The sequence below is a fragment of the Salvia splendens genome, chromosome 21 (assembly GCF_004379255.2).
Source record: "Salvia splendens isolate huo1 chromosome 21, SspV2, whole genome shotgun sequence".
Classification (NCBI taxonomy): Eukaryota; Viridiplantae; Streptophyta; class Magnoliopsida; order Lamiales; family Lamiaceae; genus Salvia; species Salvia splendens.
The window spans coordinates 1,204,935-1,231,888 of record NC_056052.1 but is presented as its reverse complement, the minus strand read 5'-3'; the positions used below and the strand labels follow the sequence as shown (position 1 = coordinate 1,231,888).

At 38.4% G+C, this 26,954-nt stretch overlaps 3 protein-coding genes and 1 non-coding gene across 4 annotated transcripts; 1 reads left to right on the top strand and 3 right to left on the bottom strand.

Annotated features, from left to right (window-relative positions):
* Positions 1-14,847: 14,847 nt before the first annotated feature.
* Positions 14,848-17,771, bottom strand: LOC121785247 (coatomer subunit gamma-like). Its single transcript, XM_042183630.1, has 10 exons — positions 17,658-17,771; positions 17,346-17,396; positions 16,864-16,954; positions 16,683-16,774; positions 16,543-16,593; positions 16,210-16,323; positions 15,919-16,119; positions 15,721-15,825; positions 15,103-15,234; positions 14,848-15,027 (listed from the first exon to the last, which is right to left on the bottom strand). The coding sequence occupies exons 1-10, from the start codon at positions 17,769-17,771 to the stop codon at positions 14,863-14,865; spliced, it is 1,116 nt and encodes a 371-aa protein (XP_042039564.1). The 3' UTR covers positions 14,848-14,862.
* Positions 17,772-19,438: 1,667 nt separating this feature from the next.
* Positions 19,439-19,593, bottom strand: LOC121785608. Its single transcript, XR_006046996.1, has one exon. It is a non-coding gene; the product is annotated as a U4 spliceosomal RNA (small nuclear RNA).
* A 496-nt stretch (positions 19,594-20,089) lies between these two features.
* Positions 20,090-22,325, bottom strand: LOC121783478. The gene is made up of 5 exons (XM_042181563.1): positions 22,119-22,325; positions 21,641-21,745; positions 20,900-21,155; positions 20,732-20,809; positions 20,090-20,476 (listed from the first exon to the last, which is right to left on the bottom strand). Exons 1-5 carry the CDS (start codon positions 22,155-22,157, stop codon positions 20,349-20,351), a joined length of 606 nt encoding a protein of 201 aa, XP_042037497.1. The 5' UTR covers positions 22,158-22,325; the 3' UTR covers positions 20,090-20,348.
* Positions 22,326-23,329: 1,004 nt separating this feature from the next.
* On the top strand, positions 23,330-26,705 carry LOC121785148 (anthranilate phosphoribosyltransferase, chloroplastic-like). The gene is made up of 10 exons (XM_042183521.1): positions 23,330-23,763; positions 23,880-24,023; positions 24,483-24,644; positions 24,742-24,825; positions 25,340-25,528; positions 25,634-25,724; positions 25,847-25,906; positions 26,009-26,127; positions 26,285-26,419; positions 26,501-26,705. Exons 1-10 carry the CDS (start codon positions 23,581-23,583, stop codon positions 26,543-26,545), a joined length of 1,212 nt encoding a protein of 403 aa, XP_042039455.1. The 5' UTR covers positions 23,330-23,580; the 3' UTR covers positions 26,546-26,705.
* The last annotated feature ends 249 nt before the right edge of the window (positions 26,706-26,954 follow it).

The following is a 26,954-nucleotide window of genomic DNA, read 5'->3' as shown; positions in this document are numbered from 1 at the left end:
GCACTATCCCCGAAGGGACTAGCACCCGCATGAGACCCGAAGGCCCCAACATTCGTGTGAGACCCGAAGGCCCCAGTACTCGATCCATTAAAGGATCCGAAGGAACCACTAAAAGTGGAACCAACCGAACCACCAAAGGTGGAACCAGTGGACGCCCCGAAAGGGTTGTTCCAAACCCATGGGACAGTTGAAGAGGCGGCTGGGAAGCCGGGGGTTGGCATCATCGAGGGGATCGATGAAGTATTGACCGGTTCAGTGGGCGCCATGGTGGAGGAAATGGCGGCGGCGGTGGTGGCAGCAGCGGTGTTGGATTCAGTCGACATCTCCAGCTAAGGTGTTAAGTGTTTCGAAAGTTTTTAGGTTCAGTTTAGAGTATAAATTCCTTTAAAATCAAGTTATATTTCGTCTTGCGATTGTTGGTTTCTGGGGATTACAAGAGATAATAGTAGGGCGTAATACAACCCAAAAGAAAGAAAAGGAGAAACTGAACTAATGAAATTACAATAGAAATCGAAACAACTAAATCAGTATGATAGCCGAGTCGAGGAGGCCTCTTCCCGCAAGACGAGATACGCCCCGGTAGTGCTCTCGGTTTGGCGTGTCGTCCCCAAATGTAAAACGACTACGTCTCTTTTGATGCAGCACCGTAATCAGCAGAGCTCTGGCGAACTGGATGAATGAGAGGGCAGAGCTTTGACAGAAAAACTATGCAGAGAGGGGGAGAGAGCTTATGCTTGTGAATTGTGTGTAGAATGCAGTGGAATGGCTAGCCTATTTATAGGCCAAGCCACCATGCAGGGTCAACCAAGCCATGAAGGCTCATCATAGCAGATTCGTAACCGCCGGCGGTTACGAGCGTGTGGCAGGAGTGTGCCTTTCGCGTGTGGAGCGTGTGGATTTCTTATGTGGCAGCCGTGACTGTGCCTCGCTTGACGACGTGTCAAGCCACTTGGACTGCTGACTTGGCGGTGGTCTAAAAAGATTAGTTTGGGCCAAGCACCAAGCCCAAAGACCACCCAAAGACCAAAGATCAAGATCACGATCAAGATCGAGATCGGGATCGGGCCCGGGCCCGGGCCCGAGGCCCGCGAGCACGAGCACGGGCACGGGCACGGGCTCGGGCGGGCGGCGGCGGCGGCGCGCACGTGTGCGCGCGTGTGGGCTCTTTCACCCATCTTGGTCCACTATAATTATTAAGTAACATAAAGGCACTTAATTTAAGCACATTAAAAGATGTGTTAATCCTCCAATGTGGGATAATTAACACTAGTTAATTATTCCCTAAGCTCCAACTCCAAGTTTTAATTAAAAGCTAATTATGCCCAACTTTAATCCACTATTTCTCACTCACCGGAAATCGGATTTGAGAAAGTGAATATACTACATTTATCTACGTAAAATGTAGATCGACGCTATGTCATTTAATTTCACAAAATTAAATGTCTCGTCACATTTATTATTTGGTCAAAATCCTTTGACCGGACATATTTAATACATGATTTTTACAAACAATTCGAGGGTTCTTGAGAATACAGGGATGGAATTTGGGTGTTGTCAAATAACCCTAATCCCTTGAAGCAGAGAGACTTGGATATGAAACTTGTAAGCCTCTTTGGTTGCTTTGTTCTACCATTCTGACTCATGTTTTCCGCTTCCTTACATATATTCCTTACTACAGTGGCTGGCAGCTCTGCTTCTTCGCCTGGGAGCAGAACTGCATAACTACTGAGATTCAGCCCTTTGTCGCTTCCTGATTCGTTTGGAAAGAACTGCTCCCACCAGCAGAAGAGTGGAGTCATGAGGAATGAAGAGATGAGCATGAACAATTTACTGAGGCGTGTCAAACATACCATACACACACCTTACCAAATAAGGAGACAATATCAAGGGAGAAAATATGTAATTGATAGGGAGCATATTATGTAATTGATAGGGAGCATATTTACCTAGAATTAGGATGATTCTATACCATAATTACCGTATAACAACTCCTATATTAAGTGGGAGAAATCTTTCTAATAAACACAGAACACAATACATTGTCTCCTACTTCTACGTTCAATATGGTATCACGAGCAGGTTCGGGCTCAGAAAAATTTCATCACCGCCCATAATATACCTTTCCTAACCCTTTTTCGATTATGACAGAAAACATGTCAGAAACAACCGACAACCCAAAAAACACCGAAACCCACCCAAACCCATCACCCTTCCTCGCGGAACTCGCCGCGCAATTCGCGGAGTTCCTGCGGCAGAGCATGAGTTCGGTTCCCATCAAAACGCCAGAAAAGACTCATCACCCCGAATCGTTGGGTGAAATCACGGTCAAAACCAAACTGGACGGGGATAACTACCCCATTTGGGCCAATCTCATGGATAGGGCAATCGGGGGGAAGGGACTGACGTCTCACATTGATGGAGTTTCTGTCCCTCTGCTCCGAACCGACCCAACCTACCAACAATGGCAGCAACGAGACCACTGCGTCTTCAGTTGGATTATCAACAATATGGCTGCGGATCTTGTGAATGAGGTTTCACAATACGCCACTGCCAAGGAACTATGGGACGGGCTGGCCATCACCTACGGCAGCAACGCAGATCCCGTTGGTGTACCACATGCATCGACAGACGAACACCATTAAACAGGATGACATGTCCCTCGAAAGCCTCTGGAATAAACTCCAAAATTTGTGGATATCGATCGATCGCCGAGAAACAACACCAATGACAAAGGAACGATTACGGCTTTACCAATTTGTCACCGCACTAGATGACAAGTGTGAATCTGTAAAAAAGGAACTCATCAGGCTTGACCCGTTACCATCGGCACGAGAAGCCTACGCACGCGTCCGACGGAGAGCTATTATGTGTTAGCACTCGCAGAGAGCTATTATGTCTTTACTAAGCATTTTTTGCCTTGTGCAAACTACTTTTGTTGTTGGCTCTCACGGTTTTGTTCCGATTCCACCTCTAGGATAATCGGTCCGGTGGCATCTCTACTTTAAACAAACCAATGCATATAAGAAATTACTATAATACCCCTTGGGTGGTTGAATGTAAATGTCAAAGATTTGGGGTCAGTGTGTTTATTTGTGAAGACGATTTTTACACTCAAAGTTGCCAAAATATGTTCAGTTTTAAGTTTTTAACTCCAAAAATTCAATAAAAGGCCTATAAGATGCATTTCAAAAACAGACTACTCAATAATGGCTTATATAAATTAATATGACTGCATAATGACAAGATAGTAGCATGTATATTTCTCTTGCATTTTTTATATTCTTGTGTTGATAAGTTGTATTCAATTATGAAAAACAAGTAATATTTATATGGGACACAAAATAACCTAAAACTACCTAGCAAACTATACGATATGAACTGATATTTCACCTAAAAACTTGTACCAATCTTCTTATGCATTCAACTCTTGGACATAACATGCTATTGTCACATTTTCCTGTCAACTATATAATTGTCACGAAAATTGTTTTGTAATTTTTTTTTCATTTCGAAAATGAAAAGCAATATTGGCAGTTAGCTATTTGCCTTCGATTAAAACGAGCTATCTTTATTAAATCACATGAGATCAGAAAAAAATGGTGGACAAAGAAACAGCTAGCCATGCAACTTCTAATCAGATTGTGTTTCACGACTTTTCTTTTCCCTTTTTCTCAATTATCTGTAAAACCAATCTTGCTATATTTATCAATCACTCTGTAATATTCTTTCCTTCCTATCTTTGAGATTTATTTCTTCCAAGATCAATTTATTTTCTATGAAAAACCATCATTTTGGCTTGATTTTAATTTTCTAAGCTCATGAGTAATAGTCTTAGATCTCTAGCCAAGGGTATCAACCTAATTGATTTTATTTTTTTTCCTTTTTATTTGTCTTTTATAACAAATTTATTTGTTATCGTTTAGGATCTACACACATTGAATAATTTTATGTGTAATTTAGCAAAATACAACGCCTACAAACATAAATCTATAAAATACATTTTTTTTACATAATTTCTTCATTATAGTGTTTGGGATGATGATCAAGATCTACAAATTATTAGTTGATCGATGAAAGTATCAGACCAAAAACATTTATCAGTAGATTCAATTATTACTATATCGTTTGAAATAAGCTTTCATATAGTTTAATTTATCTCTCTGCAGTCTTAATGTTTAGTGTTAATTTTCATACACTTGTCATATTAATAATGGACTTGAATCAGTCTCACCTGAACTGGTATTTATAGATCTATTTGTAAGTAATTTTTGCAACTTATTTCCCATAAAAGAGGCTCTATATTGATAGGTGATTTGATTGCTTTGGTTGATTAATTAGTAGTATAGCCAGCTTTAGAATGCATCATTTCTCCGATTAACTGCTGGATTAAATATGTGTTTCATATAAATAAACTGTAACCATTGATTTTTAAAGTGTCACACTATAACTTTTAAAAGTACAATACAATAAAATAAATTTGGAATAACTTCTTGCAAGTTGGACAAAGTTCAGAGATACATAATTTTGCAGTCTAATTTGACAGTTCGATTGATATGATGATCTAATAAGCTTTTGACTCTATTGACCGCAGGTTTAAAATGTAAAGGCAGGTTTTTAGATATGATACCAAAACTTTTTAAAAAACAACTAAAATAAAAAAAATTGTAAAAACTCATTTACAAACCGGCTGATTTATTGACTTATATATTATATATTTATAGATTATACTATCTCTTCCTTTAGATATGGATTTGGCATAAAAAATTGAAGCGTACCACATGTTGGTGGGTAATATTTGTTCCATAAAGTAGCATGTTAAATAACGTTTCATGATCTGGGCTTCACCTTTAAATATGACAATATGTTAGTAGTACTATACTACTATTCAAATATTCCCTATGTCCCATTCGAAGCGGAGTATTTCAATTCCGGTACAGGATTTTATGTAGTACTCCATTGTTTTTTACACTTTACGCTCTATTCATCTCTCTTAGTTTATTCGAAGTTGGCCATCATATATAGCCCACAACTCGGCAATCAACACATAGCTTTCCCCAAGGCGTCGGGCATATCCCAAAAACCACTCTCCGTTTGATTTTTAAATTTCAATTTAAGTTGCACTCCAACATTCTTTCTCCATAATAATTCGACTTTATTCCTTTAAGAGAATTAATATTAAATCCTTAAAAATATGCAACAAATAGAACATAGTAGCAGTGTTCTATTTTATACTCCCCATATATTGATATACTATGTATATAGAGAGAGATATTGGAAAGAGATCATACCTTGCCTAATGCCTACTAAAGAGACATTAGCTAGTACTCCCTCCGTCCCGCACTACTCGCACTTATTTCATTTTTGGGTGTCCCAAGTTACTTGCACTCTTTCCATTTTTAGTAAAAATTTTCACCTACAGCCGTCATTTTTTACTTTCCTATACACTCATTCCTTAATCTTCGTGCCGAAAAGAAAAGGGGCGAGTAGCCCGGGACGGAGGGAGTATTAAGCAGTAGAAAAAAAAATTAAGAAAAGATAGGAAAAAAGGATTCCATATAATATGTATGTCCATAGATAAAAGGAAGGAAGGAAAGGGAAATGTGAATATAAGTAAAATCACGTGAATTAAGTTGCTGCAGTGATGATGTGATTTACGTCGTTTGCCCCACCACAAATTGTCTTACTTCAACAATGCATGTAGTGTAGTATCATGAACAGAAGAGAATGTTCGATTGGATGTATTGCTTGGAATATGTGCTTAGGGCATCATTAATCCCGGCTCAGTTTTAGGTCTCAAATCCCTTCCACTTCTTCATTCCTCTACACTTGGGCTCAAACCCCAACTGCTCTAACCCTGCAGGTCATAAACTGGGCCGCACGTTGAACAATTCAAACCGAGAAAATAAATTGTTCATTCGAAAAAAGAAATTACAAATCCTAAAAAAATACAAATCCAAAAAAACTAAAAATTATAACATAAAAATGCAAAAAATGCAAAAAAAACTATAAATGATAACATAAAAAAAATGCAAAAAAAAATTAAAAATTACGCCTCCCCTCTTCTTCATCTTCCTCGCGCAACTTCCCCTCTCCCTCCCTCTTCTTCCTCTTTCAAATGCAAAAGAAATCAGAAAATTGGGCTCCGTCACTCATCTCCTTCTCCCTCTTCTTCCTCTTCCTCCCCCTTCTTCCTCTTCCAATTTTTGGCAAAAATTGCAGCTCCGTCACGGCATGGAACCATCCAACGCGAGCCCGAGCCGGACCCCGGGACCGGCCCAGGCCGCAGCGTCTCTCCCTCCAACGCGCAGGACGGGCCGGTACTCGCGCTTTGCGGCCCGGCCCCTTGCGTTAACGATCTCTTTGTCGCTGTCCAATGTTGATGGGTGACGGTTGAAATTCAATAAGTATTGTTATTTTTTATTTAAATACTCCTAGATATTATAGGAGTACATTAGACTAATGGAATTGAAATGATTTCATTTATTAATGAAAAACGTGTATGCAATTAGTTGTACTATTAATTAGGATTGAATTCCGCAGTAATATTCATTTCGTATGTTTTTCAAACTTCAATTAATTGACGGTCTCCTTAGTAGTATTCCATTATTCATAGGTTGGAATAAAACTAGCAATTTTAATGTTATTTTATATATTATAAATCATAATTATTATTATAATTTTATCGAGCAACAGATTAATTGGATGTTGTTAATCAATTATATAAGTTCACGTAACACTATTTCTATATTTCAAGTGCATTGAAGTAATCTACTTTATTAAACAATATCACAGCTCTACCTCTATATATAAATTAAATTTTCTAAAATTATAGTACTACTACTAATGCAGATGACATGACATTCAAATTAAATTATCCAATGCAGATGTAAAAATTAATTAGCTGTGCAAGAGTAATTTATTTTCATTTAGTGAGGATTTAAATAATATAAAGGCATTTTTATTAAACTACTGAAAGGTTACAAATATTGATATAGTTAAAGAAAAAATTAATACTGGCATGCAATTTCCTCCACAATGGTGTCCCATACTCTTCACTAATTGAGATTTAATAAAGTAATGAATATCAGTATACTACTAGTAGTGATTTGCAACATTATTCCCATTTTTATCTTTATACTCCCCCTCAGTCCCCGAAATATTGTCCATGTTTGGCTCGTCACGAGTTCTAAGAAATGTGAAAAAAATGGGTAGAAAAAGTTAATGAATGTAGATCCCACATTTATATATTAATTTTCTAATAAAATATTAATGAGTTGGTGGAAAGTAGGGTGTAATTACCAAAAGTAAAAAAAAAGGTAAATAGACAACCTTTCGCGTATGGACCGAAATGGCAAAATTGGACAATATTTTACGGACGGAATGAATAATAATAATAATAATAATAATAATAATAATGTTGGTGATGATAAAATTCGAATTTGACTACTTAAATTACTCCTTCTGTCCCTGAAAATTTGTCACCTATTTCATTTTTCGTTCGTCCTTAAAAATTTGTTACCTTTCACTTTTACCATTTTTGTTAGTGGACCTTACATTCCACTAACTCATTCACACTCACATTTTATTATAAAACTAATATATAAAAGTAGGACCCACATGCCAACAACTTTTTCAACTCACTTTCTATTATATTTCTTAAAACCCGTGTCAGGTCAAATGGTGACGAATTTTGGGGGACGGAGGGAGTAAAATATAGCAGTAGTATTTTGTTAGGTGTTGGTTCCCAATGTTAATTTGGCTTCCCAATGCCTGCTACCTCTACTTCCTCCAATATCATCTTTCTTCACGCCTCTCATTTATCTCTCCAGGGTCTAGTCTCGTCGTCTGCCTCTCATTTCTTACATCTATTTATGCAAACTTTCTTCAATTGTGTTAAGAATAAATTTTGCTGAAATAATTCCAGTTTGGTGCTTAGATTTTCAAATCTTTCCAACTTGGTGAGGTTTTTGGTTGCAGATCATAGAGGAAGGGTGAAAATGAAGCACGGCATTTACCTCCTCCATCAACCCTCCTGCTTTATATATCACCTTCATTCTCACATTGGAAGACCGACGAACTCAAAAAATCAAACTACCGAGGAAGAATGGCTAAACGCATATGAGAAATTTTTTTTGTGTTTTGTATAATTGGTAATGCTAATGTTTTTCTTTTTTTTTGTGTCGCAGTGAACACGACTAGAGACTGTGTGAGGCTCTACATCGAACATGGGACAGCTACGGTTGCTGAAATCAAGCAGGGGTCAACGCAACTTACTGCCTAATAAGGATTCAGTGTTTTTTTGAGATGCTAATGGTCGTGTCTCAAGTTGTCTCAAAAAAACACTGAATCCTTGTCAGGCTGTAAGATGCGTTGACCATCTGCTTGATTTCAGCAGTAGTAGCTGTCCCATGTTCGATGTAGAGCCTCACCTGGTATCCAGTCGTGTTCACTGCGACACAAAAAGAAAAGAAAAAACATTAGCATTAGCAATTATACAAAACACGAAAATATTTCTCATATGCGTTTTACCGAATCCTCCTTGGAGTACTACAGAGTACTGCCACGGTCGTCGGAGTATTTGCCGGCATTTTGTATGGTCTGTGGTAAGTATGCTAACCGCTATAGAGATTCTCGTATACTGTTGTCCGTGTTTCTTACTTTTTTTTTTTCTGGTGAAAAGATTGTTGAGTTGGTTGTGTGGTATTACATGTCCATACTAGCCAAGTGCCTCTAATCATGGAAGGAAAGTGAGTGATTACAAATTTGCTTCTTAGTGTTGGTATTTGATTCAAGCAACATCTTTTAGTGGAAGCAAATACTGTGTGGTTTTGTCGTGTTTATTTGGTTTTAAAATGTGTAGCCAAATTAATTAGACCTGGCTACTCCTCAATATTGTGCTGAATTTTGTTTTTAACTCAGTCGTTTGGGAGCATTGAGTTGAGCCAATCAGACATTGATGCTTGATTCTTATGATGGTTTGAGTCAGTCACATTGCACATGATCAAGATTTGCACATTTGCACTCATTCAACTACTCAAGCCGGAAGGAATAGTTTACTCATTCAAATACCAACACCGAAGAAACATACATATTGTAATTTATAGAGAGAAATTTAATCTGGACAAAAATGATGAAGAAGGAATTGATCATATGTTTTTTGTAATTTACAAGTAACGAAAATTTTGTAAGTGGATTTTTCATTGTTATAGAAATATTAGAAATTGAGTAATTAATAGAAAAGAAAATTTTGGTAGTGGAATACATAATTTTATAAGAAGAAAAACAAGAGAGAATTTGACAATATATTAAATAAGAAAAAAATACTAATGAAATTGAGTTAGATGTTAAGCAAATCCAACTAACCTTAATTAAAATGCAAGTAACCGTTACATTACATTAGGGTGGGAAAAGTATATATACCAAATCCTAACTTAATACTTCCTCCATCCCGCACTACTCGCACATTTCCTTTTCTCGGCACGGAGATTAAGGAATGAGTGTATAGCAAAGTTAAATATTACAGCTGTAGGTGAAAATTTTTACTAAAAATGGAAAGAGTGCAAATAACTTGGGACGCCCAAAAAGGAAATAAGTGCAAGTAGTCCGGGACGGAGGGAGTATAAAATCAAATGCAAAATAAAATTACTATTTAAACTCCATTATGGCATTGCCATTATTTCTCTACCCCATTCAAACCAGTGTCATTGCTTTGGAAGAGCTTCACGTTTAAAGTCATCAGTTAGTTTACTAGTGTCATTTTGATTGGATACTCTAGATTGAAACATTTAAGTAAATTAATTAATAGAAACATTTCTTATAATTTATATACACACCCAAAACAAGTAAAATAATTAATAGAAACATTTGTTATAATTTATAAAAACACCCAAAACAAAGTGTGAAATAGAAACCACAACTTAATTAATTAATTAATTATACATTCCCAATTAGTCATGCCCACGGTTCCAAAACCGGCGGTTCCGGTTTGGTCGAAGTCGGAACCGGAACCGGACCGTGAGGCTATTTCACGGTTCCGGTTCCGGTTCCGGTTCGGAACCGCCGGTTTTCCGGCGGTTTACACGGTTCCGGTTCGAAAACCGACGATTTCGCGGTTCGAGATTTTTTTTTAATTTTAAATTTGTAATTATACAATAAATTGGAACAAGACAATGGATAATTTAAATTGAAATAAGACGAATACAGTGAAAATGGTATCAATTTTATTGAATTTGAGTTGTAACAGACAACGATACATTATAATTTACAATACATATACAAGTATACAACATACAATAATATAACATAAATTTGAAATTTGGACTTATACAATAAATTGGAACAAGACAATGGATAATTTAAATTGAAATAAGACGAATAAGGTGAAAATGATATCAATTTTATTGAATTTGAGTTGTAACGGACAACGATACATTACAATTTACAATACATATACAAGTATACAACCTACAACAATGTAATATAATTTACAAAATAAAAAAAAACATGAAGGGGGGGGGGGGGGGGGGAATTGAAAAGGACTTGAGCTCAACTTAAACTTTCAAAGTTAAACTTTTCAAATTTAAGTTGAGATGCCTACCGGTACCAACATAAGCATCGCCTTGGGATTGAGAGCGAGAGAGAGCAATTGCATGTGCCACATCTTGCTCTTCTCGAGTCTACAAAATAATATTTGTATTGTAAATATCAAATAAAATTATGAACAATAATGTAATGTAATTCAAAATTAATTAAATTAGTAGATACTAAATATTAACCTGCCACGTGTCCATGTTCATTTGAGAAATCTCATCAATAACGGATCTCCGAGATGGCCTCTTGGACTTTCCCTTTCCCTTATCAACACGACCTTCTCGAGATGAAGACATCTTGATATGTAGAAATGTAGAAATATAGAATAATATATATTTTTTTGTTTTAGCAATTGAGTAAGAAAGACAACTTATAGAACTACGGGAACAAGTATAAGTGTATAACAATGCGTAATAAGAGTAGAACAAGTAATTAAATGGAAGCACAATAGCACAATTGAAAAATTGGAGACAAAGAGAGAGAATTGGGAGATTGAAGAGAGAAACTCTTATTAACACAAGAGTGGGGTGAATGTAAATGAGGATAGAGGGAGGTATTTATAGATAAAAATCAGGGAAAATGGAAGAATTCGAATTTGAAATCTAAAAAAAAATTGAATTTTCGGAAAACCGGCGGTTTTGGCGGAAAACCACCGGAACCGCCGGTTTCCGGGACAAAACCGCTGGAACTGCTGGTTTTCACGGTTAACCGGCGGTTAACCGCCGGTTTCCGATCCAAAAACCGCTGGAACCGGCCGGTTTTGCCGCCTGAAAAGCTGCCCCTCGGCTCCATCCCGAACCGCCGGTTCGGTGACGGTTCCGGTTCGAAAAATCATGAACCCGAACCGGACCGCAACCCGAATTGCGACGGTTCCGGTTCGAGAAAATTGCCACGGTTCCGGTTCGGAACCGGTTGCGGTTCCCCGGTTATCCTCCGGAACCGGAACAGGTGGGCATCTCTATTCCCAATCAATCACGGGGTGGATCCCCAGCTTTGGTGCTGTGCCCTTTAAACAACGCCGTTTTGTAACAACTTTTAAAGGGCACAACAGCCCCTGCTATGTTCCCACTCTAGCAGGGGGTCCACCACAAGCCTAATGTCACGCCCGCATTTCCTAAGGATAGGAAGTACGGTGGACCGCGACTAGGGGGGGGATAAAGAAGCGGGGAAGGAAGGGGGGGTAACAAGAATATTTGACCCAAAACATTTAATAAAAGGAAATTCAATTCAAAACAAAGTACTGTGACGACATTCTTGAGTTAAAGTATTCAGAGTTTTAAATGAAAACATCGTGACGGTTTACAAGCAGCGGAAAAGACCCAAAGACAGATGATGCCGGGTATGACGACACGACACCATCCAAAAGATAAAAACACACTTTGGCTTTAACTGCTCAACATCCGTCCTCCCCATCGCCGCTCAACCTGCACATTAAGAAAACAACATGCAGGGCTGAGTACTTAATGCACTCAGTGGACACACGCCAAAAACAAAGTTTGTCATGCCATAACAGTGTAACATTGGGGTTTTGAGTATAATGAAAATAACCCAAGTACACAAAACACATTTCATAAATTCGACTGCGCAGTCATTTTCCGATATTGCCACCCTTATTCCCTCAATCATACACTATCTGATCCAAACCATGACAAGGGGCGTGGCCACACCCCAGGTCATCTAGACCGGCCAACTTGCTCTCAGATGGCACCCAGTCTCGTGTACACTAGCCTGAGGGTTCGCAGCCCAACAGACCCGAATTCGATTAAACATATGTGGTAAACCACTTCAGATAGGTTTCAAAACAAAATAATTGGCAAGACAAACAGTTCACCTCCATAAACATTTCCGGAACAAAGTCCGTATTTAAAGATAACCCACATAAAAGTAGGGTAGAAAAGCCCACCTCGATTGCTTAGCTTTTAAAACAGTTCCCTTCAACCACACTTTCCTCGAAAAAGATCACCCTTTTGAAAGATAAATAATATCATGATTAGAGTCAGGGTAAACGAGGTTTAAACGACAATGCATGATTCCTACGTGGACGACTTCAACATCTAGCACGTTACACGTACATACACTTAACAACATATTACAAAACAAACACACAAAGTCACACGTTCGAAACACACCCCGCGCGCAAACGACGTACCCAAAACGCGCACACGACACCCGAACACAGCACTCCAAGTCCTGGCATACCCTTACTGTGCAACGGCTCACTTGGCTCGGAAAAGGTTCGGAAAAAGCTCGGAAAAAGGATCGGCGTCTCGGCCTGGCTCGGTGTCTCGGCCGCCTGGCTCGGCACCTCGGCCGACCGTCTCGGCCGCCTGGCTCGGCACCTCGGCCGACCATCTCGGCCGCCTGGCTCGGCACCTCGGCCGCCTGGCTCGGCACCTCGGCCGACCGTCTCGGCCGCCTGGCTCGGCACCTCGGCCGACCGTCTCGGCCGCCTGGCTCGGCACCTCGGCCGCCTGTCTCGGCACAGCTCGGCACCTGTCTCGGCACAGCTCGGCATTTGTCTCGGCATAGCTCGGCACCTATCTCGGCATAGCTCGGCACCTGTCTCGGCTCAGCTCGGCACCTGTCTCGGCACAGCTCGGCACCTCGGCAGACCATCTCGGCCGTCCGGCTCGGCACCTCGGCCGACCGTCTCGGCCGCCTGTTCGGCACCTCGGCCGACCATCTCGGCCGTCCGGCTCGGCACCTCGACCGACCGTCTCGGCCGCCTGCTCGGCACCTCGGCATCTTATGCTCGGCACCTCGGCCGTCTGTTCGGCACCTCGGCCATCTGTTCGGCACCTCGGCCGCTGGTTCCGTGTACACTCACTTTCCTTCAACTTCCGATTCTCAAACCCTATACGACATTCCCACCACGCATTCTACGTCCCAAAACACACCCAAACACCTGGGATCATCCCTTCAAAACTTCCCACCAGCCTGCCCTAGGCCGGACCCTAGATCTCTCGGCCAACCCACACAAAACCCTTGAGCCAAACACAGATTTTCCCGAGCCATCTCTTGGCCAAACACACCCACATTCAACACAAAAACATAACACTCAGAATCACGCCAAAAGCACATGAAAACATCTCCCAAAACATACAACACGCAGAACTGCGCAGTTTACTTGCAAAAATCATAATAAATTCATACGACATCCAAAGAGGCTGAAAATTACACACCACACAGAAGACACACCAAAGTTTATACAGTTAAAAAAATCGTACCAAAAGGAGGTCGTTTGCTCAGTCAAAAAGGGGTCGGAACCCACTGTCAGTTATCACCGAAAACATGTTCAACACAAGCACATAGCCACAAATCCTACTCAACATCTAACCCATCCAAAAACGTCCTATATGCATGAGTTTTCGAATTAAACAAGGGTTAGGGGTTACCTTCCCCGGATGGTTCAAACGAAACGCAAAAGCTTTACTTCCTTTTCCGACTCCGATTCACGACGAAGGAGGGTATCACCTTGAGGAATTCAAGACGATGATGAGAGGGAGTGAATGAAAAAGATGAGAACCGAGAGGGAGAAGGAGAGAGGGAGCTTACCGGTGTTGAGAGCAATTGCAAGAGAGAAAGGAGAGAAAACGATGTGGGGGAGAGATTGGAAAGGGAAAGATGTATCGGTTAAGAGGGAGTGGGGGAGGTTGAGAAATTAGTGGGGAGGGGGTGAGAAACCGAGAGAGAGAGAGAGAGAGAGAGAGATTTAATTTTAATTAGGATTTTTAAAAACATGGCTTAATTAATTATTTAATTACATTTAATTTGCCTAGGTAGAAAATACCACATCCACAACAATCAAATAAACACAAAATATTTTCCACACCAAATTTTAAACACAAAAACATAGAAAAGAATTTCATCCTTAATTAAAAGAATAAAATTCCACAAATTTTCGGGTATTACACCTAAGCCTACGGTTGCAGTGTGTTGAAGCTTCCTTGACTACAAAGGACTGGGATTTAATGACTTGAGATACCTGTTCAGCTTCAGGCTCATCATCCTACATCTTACTAAAATAAACATACATTAACTAAGGCTTAGGCATATAGTTATAAATAAATATGCAGATTTGAGATGACTGACTTACACGATGGTTAAATTTCTCCACACGTAAATTAAAGAAATTCACATCCAAACCAAGATTGTGCACAATCCCCACCTGCTACATCAAATACTAAATAATTCATTAGTACTAAACTAAGATTTAGTATAGTATTATGCCTTAAGAATATAGCAATAACCTTCTGCAATGCCCTGTAAGCACTAAACCTCACCAATGTTGTCTTCAATTATACAACTAGCTATGCCTACCACCCCTTCCAGTGTCCAGAATCCTTCTATTGCCACCATTTTATCTTTAGCATTGATACAAGACTGTATGCATTCGTAGATATCTTGACTCCAATAGACAGGCCGAACTCGTGCAACCTACATATCTCAATCTATACATATATCAGCACTTGAACCATCAACATTATTTTTAGACTACCAACAATGCAATACCTGACGAATACGGCGAATCAGGATGCAAGTCCCCAATGGCGAAGAACACCAAGAGAAAAGCCTAGCGAATTTTTCCCATATTAAGTAGAATCGTTGACGACGTACTTCTCGCGTATGACGTAATTCTCCCATCTGCATGCTCTTGTAACATGTAAATCCAACCGGCATACAATTCTCCGTAACGAGGCCGGATGGCTAACTTCTCGGAGAGATAAGGTGATCGAACCTTCGACGTGCTCGAAGGAAAGCTCACGAATTGCTGATTTTCGGACGTTCTCCGATGAACAACAATTTGGAAACGAAATATGATATTCTTGTTACTCAAGACAAGTTTGTGGAAAATAATATATTCATTGAGTGAATAAAATGATAACATCCTATCCCTATTTATAATACTAGAATACTAGCTTAGGGAACAAGAAACAAATATACGAAAAATATGTAAATCTCTAATATATCTAAACTAATTAATAATGATAATACTCGTATCAGCATACCACATATATGATGCATGATGTACCAACTATACATAAGTATTGTGTATATAGACATGAAAATTATCAACAAATCACAAATAGTGTCATCATCTAACACCCCACGGAAAACATCTTTTCTTACCACAAATTCTAGATATATGGCATGGAACTGAACGTGTTTTCCTTTAGTGAAAACAGTGTCTTCAGGGTATACTTGATCGATTGTGATGACCATCCTTGGATCTCTCTATAAGAATATACAATTATACAGCTATAAATACTTCAACTATTAGCTAGGTAATACTTTTGCAATTCCTCAAATATGATGTAATAATAATACCTTTAGCATATTGATTGAACACACAAGGGAAGCAATCTGAAGAGTAGGATTTTCGTCACAAAGAGCCTCATGGAGGAGTTTCACAACTTTGTTCAAGGATGTGTCATTCATGATATGATAAAGCAAACGAATAGCATTCGCCCGATATGCAACATTACCGGTGTTGACGTCTTTAAGTAAGGCACCAGTAACCAGAGAAACCTTGTTAGCACAAAATTTTATAAAAAATAGCCCCTAACTAGTTACAAGAGAAACATGTAAATGTAAAACAAAAGGAAAGGAAATGCAAACCTCATCTGCAATAGGGCAAAGATCCCTTGCAATTAGATGAAACAATCTTCTCAAATGAACATCTTGGAAACGATACAGATTAACAGCAGATGAAAGTATAGCTGCAGCTTCACTCTACAAAACATATTACACTAAAAGTCAAATACTATCCAAATCCTAACACACACCACTTTCTCACAAACATATGAAAATTGAAAACCTCTACTCGATTGGAATATCATGTGCATATAGATATGTAATACGGTCATAAATAGTTCCCAAGTTTCATGAATCTCAATTGCTCGATAGCAAAATGGGACTAACTCGAATACCATAGTTGAGATAGAGAGAGACCTTTGTGAATATTTCACCCTGATTGAGAAGATACGGAAGCTTTTTGATGATCTAAAGCATACAGAAAACCAAAATGATTATACAATTTTAACTAAAATTTGTTGTAATTATATTAAATTTGACATTGAAGAAAAAAGTACCTGCAAACATCTAGTTTTATCAATATGTGGATCACCAAAATCCCTAACTTCTGTTAAAACAACATGTTTCTCAATCACAGACCAGGAGCAATCTGGGGAAACATTAACAAATTCAAAATTCTTCTATGTCAAAATAAAAAGAACAAAATCGAAATCAAAACAATATATAGAATTATTGAACCTTTTTTAATATGGCGATCATTGTCTCTCTTCATAATCAGAGATATCATTGTATTCAGCATATACTGACACAAAACTTGAACAACACTCCTCTGCAAACAAGGCCAAAACATACATACAAGTTATACGAACACAAAACTTGGACAACACTCCACCTATTTACAGGATATTGATCAAATCCTACATAAACTCAACTTTAAAACTAAATCCTAATATCTTGAGGAGATAAACACAAGAAATTAAATTAGAGCTTAATCTCATAAGGACATAACCTTATGCATGATATCAGGAGGAGATAAACGCAGTAAATCTAAATGATTTGAGTCCTACATAAACTTAACTTGAAATTTAAAGCCTGATATCTTAAGGATATAAACACAAGAAATGTAATTAGAGTTTAATCTCATAAGGAGATAAGCTTATTGAGGAATAAACGCAGGGAATCTAATTAGAGTTTAATCTCTTATGGAGATAAGCTCCTACCACAGATAAACCTAAATAGCAGACAATGACATTTGGTTGGTGACCATGAATCTAAACATAGATAAAAAAAATCAAAGAACAGAAACCCAAATGCATGAGTAAAGATCATGTTAGAACACCAAGAGAAAAGCTTAGGTCCCTGAGTAAAATATAGCTTATATACACAATAAATTCATAGAAAGAATATTACCTCAAGATTATCTTGCAGTTTTTACTTGCTGTGCACTGACCAGTTAGGCCATTACACCAATCATCAATTCATCATAACTGTTGGGAGCTTCAAGACATTTACCAAGCAACATGGCCAACTACCTGTGTAAAATACGAGAAATCATTGGCGACTGTTGCAATCTGGAGCTCAATAACACGGATACATCTGATTCTTGTCACAACTTCATGCCATATAGTGAAACATATGTTTAACATTGAAACAATTAGACTGTTAGGAAAAAAACATAAACTTTGACTAAGGAAATATATAGGAAGGATTAAAATCGAAGAAAGTTTATTAATTAAGAAAGTTTAATTAAAATTACATAATTAAAATCCTAAAAATTTAAAATTACAGAACAAGTATTGCAGGCGCACTTCCTAAGAGCATCCGCAATGGCGGACTTCCGCGCAGAATTCCCACGGACGTCCCGGAATTCCGTCGCGGACGTCCGCCATTAGGCGTGCCAGCTACGGATACGGAATTGGGCTGAGGACGTCAAAGGTCTGCGGCGTTAAGCGGAATTCCGCGCGGAATTCTGCTTTATTTCGCTTTTTAATGTCTATATATACCGCTCGTTGAACTTCGTTTCATTTCGGGTCCAGCACTGATCGATTGGGCCAATGATGATGCTGATGTTGTGTGTCCAAGCCACGGCGTGGCCACTAGCAATGTACGCATGGGGATCCCCCATGACGACGTCGATCGAGTTCGTGCATTTGCCGACATGCGCCAAAAACAAGCCCACGTTCGACTCCAGAACGATATTTTTGAAGAAGTGTGGCAGCGTAGTGGTCGTCGTTGATGTAGTTTTTAATTATTGAAATGTATTTTTTTTATTTGGTGAAATGTACTTTTCTTATTTTAATGGAATTTTTTCCTTATTTTCGTCGAAATTTTAATTACGTAAATTGTTTACTTCTGGAAATTGTTTAATTTGTGAATTTGTGATTTTTTTTAATGTGGGAATTCCGTCGGGAATTCCGCAGGGGAATTCCGCCACTGTTCAGTGGGAAGTACGTATAACGTGGCAGTGCAATGGGAAGTCCTTATGACGTGGCAGAAGGTGTTTTTGGGAATTCCGCAGGGAATTCCGCCGGGACATCCGCACCACTGCGAATGCCCTAACATCGCGGCTCGTGAGGCTAATCAGCTAGTGAGTGGTGTTGGTGAAGGCCTGTCCCTTGTCAAGCTTGTCGATGCAACTCGTGATAGAACAGGGGAAATGGAAAGCGTGAGAAATGCAGCAGACACGGTATGGATAGGAGTCGAACTCTACAGAAAATGGCAGGATAAGGATCTGCAGAATACAAGTATGAGAGATGAAACTTACAAAGAGACACTGCAAAAGCTAACCAATCTTGGAGAAAAGACAGTTAAAGATTTCACAACTAGGATTGAAGATGTTATGATGCAGAATCCTCTGAATTGGCCTAGCAAAGTCATAGCTGCTAACTCGATGTACAGAATCACTCAAACCATCTTGCTGGCCAACAAAGACAGCATACATCGAACGGATAATGATCTCTTTGAGAGGCTGTGTGTGATGATCTCGGACATACTGGCGGCCTATCTCACCAACTTAGCTCATGTCATAATCTTCAAGTGCCACAACGATGCAACCAAAGACAGGCAAGAGAGTGTGAGACAAGCCGCTGAGATTCTTGAACTTCTGCAGCAGCATCGTCTTCCGAGTTTGGATCATGAGAAAGCAGCTGATACTGAGGAATGGAGGGCATCAATGGTGCACCTTCAGCAACAATGAAACAACTAATTTACCAGATGATAATGTTGTATGCATTTACTTATTTAGTTATCATAGTTTATGTACCATTTACCAAGTGTAAGAAATGAAAAAATACTATTAGACTTAGTTTTGTAGAGCTTTACCCCAAAAAAGAGGAGCTCTTCCAGAAATTCTCAACACCCCAATTCAAGCCCGAGCCGAAAAGGGGGTTTGGAAATAATTTTCAACCAACAATAGACTCACCTCAGTTAGAACCTCACTAGCGGCGTCATTGCCCCAAGCGCAAAGATGAAAACTATTTAGTAACAAGCCTATATTTTATAGGTGAATTCTATGATATTTGGTCTTTGGTTTATCCGATGTGGGAAATTCTTTATTTTCTTACCACACTTACTTTAGTCTTTAATGACTTTATAAAGTTTAGTGATAATCCTTCTTTCTATTTCAAAATTCAACATTTCTAGAGCAGGAAGTTATTCATGATTTCAAATTTCTGCATTTTCTGAACAATTCTTGCTAGTGAACTGGTCCTTTTTTTCACTAGTCCAGCAATGCCGAGCACCAGCTATCCCGGAAGGTAGCCCGTGTTATGCAAAGATAAGACGAAGTGAATGACAAGTGTTGTGCATAAAGTCAGCTACATGGGGCGTAAAGCTGAAGAAGTCATGAATAATATGGGATTGGGCTAGGGAGGTTCTAAGCTATATGAGTTCATTTATGAAATTTAGGATTTTGCATTCATTAATCAGAAATTTGGCATCACACACACCCAAATAGAGAGGGAGATTGTACATATAATGAAAATTCATTCCATTTCAAATATGTGTATAGGTATACTGTTAACATAACGTCTAAAGCTAGGATGCGCCTCAAATACAATACACTGCTACACTTTCTCTATTATTCGCTCTTCTCCACCTGATTACCCGGAAAGGAGTGATCGACAAAACGTCAAAATTAGCCACATTGCTTCTACGAGAAAGACAACACCACCCACGTGAGAGCTCAAGAGCACCACTGCTAACATCAGGGCATTGCAAGACAATCAGGCCCTCTTTTCTAAGTTTCCTTCAAGCCTCTCAACGGCAGCAGCAATACCACTTTTCGCTTCCTCGTTACTAGTAGTCAATTTCCCTCCATTTGCTTTCGCCACAAGCTTCAAATGAAGCCAACCTGAAAAGAAGCACTTCCATCAGTCTGATTCTTGGTTTGCTTGTATTCAACGTTAGATTATATCTGCACAGTCGTTTGATCCCGTTAAAGTTTCCACTTTATCTTCACAAGTTCCAGTTTGGGAAATTGAGTCCAATCTTCTTACCAAGTGGGAAGGTTGAACTCAAATTCAGATGTAAAGGTTTATGGTTGCAGAGAAGAGGTCAGTAGATAAAGGTTTGTTCATCAATAGTAGAAGATGGATGCATATTTTACCGAGTGGGAAGCAGATCGTTGCACCCAAAAGTGAGCCTACCATTGCATTCCTTAAGCGCCAACGGAAGGAACCAGGCACTGTAACATCAAGAGAGAGAGATGGAAAAATATTACTTTACGAAGAGGAAAAGAAAACTTCTGGATTCCTTAATAAGTTGTGATACTCACAGATTAAACCAAATGTAGAAGCAGTAGCAGAACCGGCTCCAACTACGTTATAAATATCAATTACACCTCGTTTCTCAGCAAGAAGGCTCTGCAAACCATAGAAGGCAGCAGTGAACATTCCCAGTCGAATTCCACCGACTATGGAACCACGAGCAACTGTAATAAATCTCTTCTCCATTGCATCCCTCATGAGTCGATACTGTTCACGCTTATCTGGTGTGCTCCCAAGCTTCAACATTACTTCAGCATCCTTGCTCTGTATAGAGATGCAAAGGTTTCTCCCTCAACAAAGTCTTCCACAAATATTTAAAATGATAAGAACATCAAGAAGTCATCAAGTAATGACAACTACATCAAATTCAAAGCAAAAACTTTTTTAATATCAATCAGTTTAGCAATTCTGAGCTTGAATTCCAAATCAACCAAGATCAAGTGTTCCCCATGAATATGCCCTCTATACTTAGATATGAATAACTATTGTGATCATATGCAATGTGATTGACTCAAATTATCATAAGAATCAAGCATCAATGCTTTCTATGGTGCTATACTAAACCAGAACAGCCACACTAAGAAGCAAATTGTAATCACTCACTTTCCTTCCATCCCTCAGGCTGATTAGAGGCGGCTAGTATGGACAAGTAATACCACACAACCAACTCGATATTCTTTTCACGAGAAAAAAAGTAAGAAACATGGAAAAGAGCATACGAGAATCTCTATTGCGGTTAGCATACTTACCACAGACTCGGAAGCAGCTTTGCTACCTCCATACAACAAGCCGGCAAATACTCCAACGACCGTGGCGGTACCCCAGTTGACAGTGCCAGCCAATTTTCCAGTCCTCTGCCATAAAAAAAATTGTTCTTAATCCATCAGCCACAACAATATAATCTATAAGACAAAACACATCTAAGATACATCAAGATTTTCCACACCAGCAAGATATCAATGTCAGCTTACTAAAAATGCAAAAGGAGCTGAAATTGAAATTCAGTACTTCACATTGCATTCAATAACATAACCAAAGCATCAATATTGATCATATATAGTCCAATATTAATCTCAACAAAGTCTTATATTAAACTGGGGTTTGCCCAATTCACTATGTTTCCACACAAATACGCATACGTCATGACTATACTAATTAAAACCTAAAAGCTACAAAAAGTTGAATCTATCAGCTGCAATGATGAATTGAATGAATACACATACTTACATCAGAGGCGATCTCTTCTTGTTCCTCAGGAGCTTCCATTGTATCTAAACCAGAAACGCTTAAACCCTAATCAAACCCTTGATTGAAGGAGTCATCGATGGAATTAGGGAGAAGAGTTAGAAAAAGGAGAGACTTTTCGCCGGAATTCTATACATATGTGATTCCATCAAATCATTTGATTTGCTCATTTTTTAAAATTCCACTGATAGCCATTTTAATATGATAAACAATTAAAATCTTAAATTTAATGTCTAAACTAAATCGTAAAACTCAATTTTCTTTTCCTCTTGCCATTTGGAACATACTTTATTCGATAAATAGTGTATATTAAACTTAAAATAAGTTATGTGAATGATTATAATTAAAGATAGAATATTGCTTCTTTGTTAATGGATTAATTAATAAAAATAAATGAACAAAGAAAAATATGAAAAAACGAACCGAGGGAGTAAAGATAAGGTGGAATATCTATTTTAATTCAATTTCCAATATTAAGCTATTAAATGTTATGTACTCTGTAATTAATATATAGTTTAAATTTAATTTTTAAAATTCACTAAATCCCTCAATATTTAAATTTACTAATTTAATCATTGTAGTATAGCATTCACTACTAGCTCGGCCAGTATTAGCCCGACCCAGTTGACAACTCTACTTGTAGTATAGCATTCAGTACTAATTTTTGTATAGCGCTGTCAACTTATTAATTTACTTTACGCCAACACTAAATAATTTTGTTAGTCAGTTCAAATATTTTATTCAACATCTGGCTCGGTTATTTATGTTAATTTTAAGAAGAAGAAAAAAATATAATTAATAGTATATGTTGTAAATAAATTAATATATTAAATAACATGTTTAAGAAGGAAATTTATAAATAAAAATAAGCATATTCTTACGAGAGGCAAATGGAGCCATTTTGTTTAATTCATATCCATGCTTAAGGCTATTTTTTTAATAATTTTATTTAATTTGTAGGAGTATCTCATTACAAAGTGAAAAGAAAATAAATCCTAATAATTCTAGTACTAGTATATAAATATTTCAATTATTTTAACAAAATACCAAAAAAGTGGTGTGATTATCGACATATTTATATTATAGTCAAAAGACTCAAAACTCTCGAATTCCATTCTTAAAGTTATTTTTCTCGAATTATAATTACAGTAAAAAGCCATTACTCTCTATAAGTCCATTCTTGAAATCTTACCTTTCTCTTCATACACTCCCTCAATTAATTAAAAAGCTATAAATCATCAATCTCCAGTTTGTCATCTAGCGATGACCGGCCGCCACGCCAGAAAATCTGCAATTCCCAATCAATTCACAACTACCCTCTTCCCTTCCACTCACCCGATTTACATTTGATTCGTTTGTCACGATTCGAAGGTTTTCAACAATTATAGTATTAGTACTACTATTAGTAGAGTTTCACTCTGAACATTCTTCACTGCCAAAAAACATGTCTTCTTTGCATATCCCATCACTATCTCGATTTCAGTGCTTCGCAGCTGTTCATCGCCGTTTTACGCAGCGATGTGTGGTAAAGACTCCATTTTTCAACGCCCCTTTTGGTGCTGAGTGCTCGACGTTTTTGCCTTCTGCTCTGCCGAATTCAACCAGCCAGGTGTCTTCTTTCAGTCAGGTGAAAATTGGGTTCTTTTCATTTGATCATGTATTGAAAAACACACACACAGACACAGAGGTAATTTTATGTTGTCTGAATTTGTTCCCTGATTTTTTTGTTGATGGAATTTGCAGTTGATTGAGTCTTTAATAAGTGGGGTGGATTTATCGGAAGATGAAGCTGAGGCCTCTCTTGATTTCTTGTTGGATGGTGCTGATGAGGCTTTGATTAGTGCATTTTTGGTGCTGTTGAGAGCCAAAGGAGAAACTTTTGAAGAAGTGAGTGATTATTCCCTTTTTCTGCTGATGTTTTTGTATGTTTCTAAGCCAGTTTGATTAAATGTTTCTATGTATGAGATCTGCCAAAAATCTTGTGATCTATCTGAATCAGAACTGATTATTTTGGATGGTGAATCTTGACTTTGATCATTAAATTGAGTAAAAGTATATCTGTATATGGGAATTGTACCGTGACAACGACGTTTCTCTAAGGAGATTTTCTTGATCCATTTCCATAGATTGAAGGCTTTTGCTTTATGGCATGGTAAAAAAAATAATATCTTTAGTGGTGGATGCTCATTTTATGCATGTTTGGACTTTTATTTGTGTGGCACCAAATTTAATTCAAATTGGGAGGTAGGGAGGCTGCATTAATTTGTGTATCTTGTGACATTTCAAGAATATAGGCATTTTGGTTAAAAACAGTGAAATAAATACTGACAACACACTATTAAATAGGTTGTTGGGCTTGCCAGAGCGATGGTAAGTCATTGTAAAAAAGTGGAAGGGCTGGCTGATGCTGTGGACATTGTTGGGACCGGTGGTGATGGTGCGAATACGGTCAATATCTCTACCGGAGCTTCGATTCTTGCTGCAGCTAGTGGCGCAAAAGTGGCTAAGGTGGGACCTCGGGCTGTGTTGATTTTGTAACAGCAGTTTGTGTTTTGTTATGTTTTGGTTTTAAAAATGATTCTTGAAATTTGGGGTTGGATTTCAGCAAGGGAATCGATCTAGCTCATCAGCTTGTGGTAGTGCCGATGTACTTGAAGCTTTAGGGGTTGCAATTAACTTGGAACCAGAGGTAATATATTGATTGCTTTAAATATGGATTATTAATTACTGCTCCTTTTGCAATAAAAGACAGATATTGCACAGTTTCTTATTTGAGTATGGGTTCAAAGTTGTTTCTTTTGATACAATGGTGTGAATTAGGGAATTATTTTATGTGGTAATGTGACATGGCAAAGGGCAGAAACTTGAAGCTTCGTTAAATATGAGTGTAGGAATCTTGAATGTATGCTTTGGCTATTGAGCAAACCTGTCTCTACAGCCACTTAAAGATGTCGATTTGAACGGTCACCTACTGATCTGAAATGAGACTCGTCAAAGCCTGTTTAAACTTTCTTCCTAGCCGCAATGTTACTGCCTTTGTGGTTTTCTTTGTAATTTGTAGTTGATGTTACCTTGAGTTAGTTTGTAGATTACTTTCAGAAAACTCAACCAATAGAGGTTCACTCGAAATTGTGAATTCAGTAAACGGTGAAGTGCTATACTTTTTTTCCATGGATTTCTTTTAATACATTCACTCTGTGCAGGATATTAAAAGGTGTGTAAATGAAGTAGGAATCTGCTTCATGATGTCTCCGATATATCATCCAGCAATGAAAATTGTTAAACCTGTCCGGTCGAAGCTGAAAGTAAAGACTGTATTTAACATCTTAGGGCCCATGTTGAATCCAGCCCGAGTTCCTTATGCCGTTGTTGGGGTGTACACAGAAGATCTAGTAAGTCCACTTGGTTCCTCTTAAAATCATGTGTCTGCTACAAGTTTGGCTTAACGAAAACATATATCTCGTGATGTGAGAATAAGTTTTACTGTCCTTTGCTAGGTCCATAAAATGGCGAAAGCACTTCAAAGGTTTGGCATGAAAAGGGCACTGATCGTTCACTCTGAGGGGCTGGACGAGATGAGTCCCCTTGGTAAGACCAATGAACCGTTTGTAGTGGATCTTGATTTACACATCGTATATTACTTTGTAGCCTTAAGCTTATGCCCTTAGTTTTATAAGATTCACTCTGAAAATTCCTGAAATTATAAACAGGGCCGGGGCTAGTTCTTGATGTCACTCCGGATAAGATAGAAAAGTTCTCGTTTGATCCACGTAAGAACCTTATTTCTTCCTCCCAGTCCTCGATTCCTACCTTGTTCTCACTCCACTCATCTCTTGGAGGGTAACTCGATTGTTTAACATTCCTTATGTCAGTCGACTTTGGAATCCCTCGCTGCACAGTGGAGGACTTGCGGGGTGGAGGGCCGGAGTACAATGCCGATGTGCTGAGGCGTGTTTTAGCAGGAGAAAAAGGGTCTATTGCGGATGCTTTGGTAATATATCCTTCTATCTCTATCCAATCATATACCATTATTCTCTTTGATAGAGCATCGTCGATTTTTTGGTATTTTGTGTGAATCGTCGTGGAAAAGTCTTTATCATCACAATAAATTTGTCGAACTCATTTCCTTCGTTTTCACTCCAATTCAGGTGCTAAACGCGGCAGCTGCTCTTCTCGTGAGCGGGCATGTGAACAATCTAGCGGAAGGAGTGGACCTCGCTCGTAAAACGCATGAATCTGGCAAAGCTATCAAGACTCTCCATCGTTGGATCGAGACATCGAATGTAAGAAGATGAGATGCAATAGGTAATGCCTCAATATCTCTGAAAATGAAGCTGACCGTCATATCCTCTGTTCTATTTCAGAAGAAGGAAGCAGCTGCTGTTAGTGATGCGCCAGTTGCCGCGTAAATACAGACAGGAAGCTGATAAAGCAATCTTTTTGTTGTTGTTTTCCCCTTTTTGGAACACACAGTTACATTGCAGATGTAGATTTATTGAAATAAAATTTGGAACACACAGTTATCATTGCAACTTATTCATCTTATAAAGATAAAAATTAGATACGCAATTACATGTTTTTTTTAAATATGTCCATAATTTGGGCACAGAGAAAAACGTGTTTAAGTTGAGGACACAATCGTTCACTACACAAAGTCTTTTGTTCTGCTTTGATGTTGTTTTGTACATGCATTATATTCTTTAATTTTAGTTGAGACATTCGGAATGTGGATGTTTTTGATGCGTAGATGGTGTATTTAGAAACACAAAGCTCCAAGCTATTGTTTTAAATATAATATTATTTCTTGAAAATTGAGCT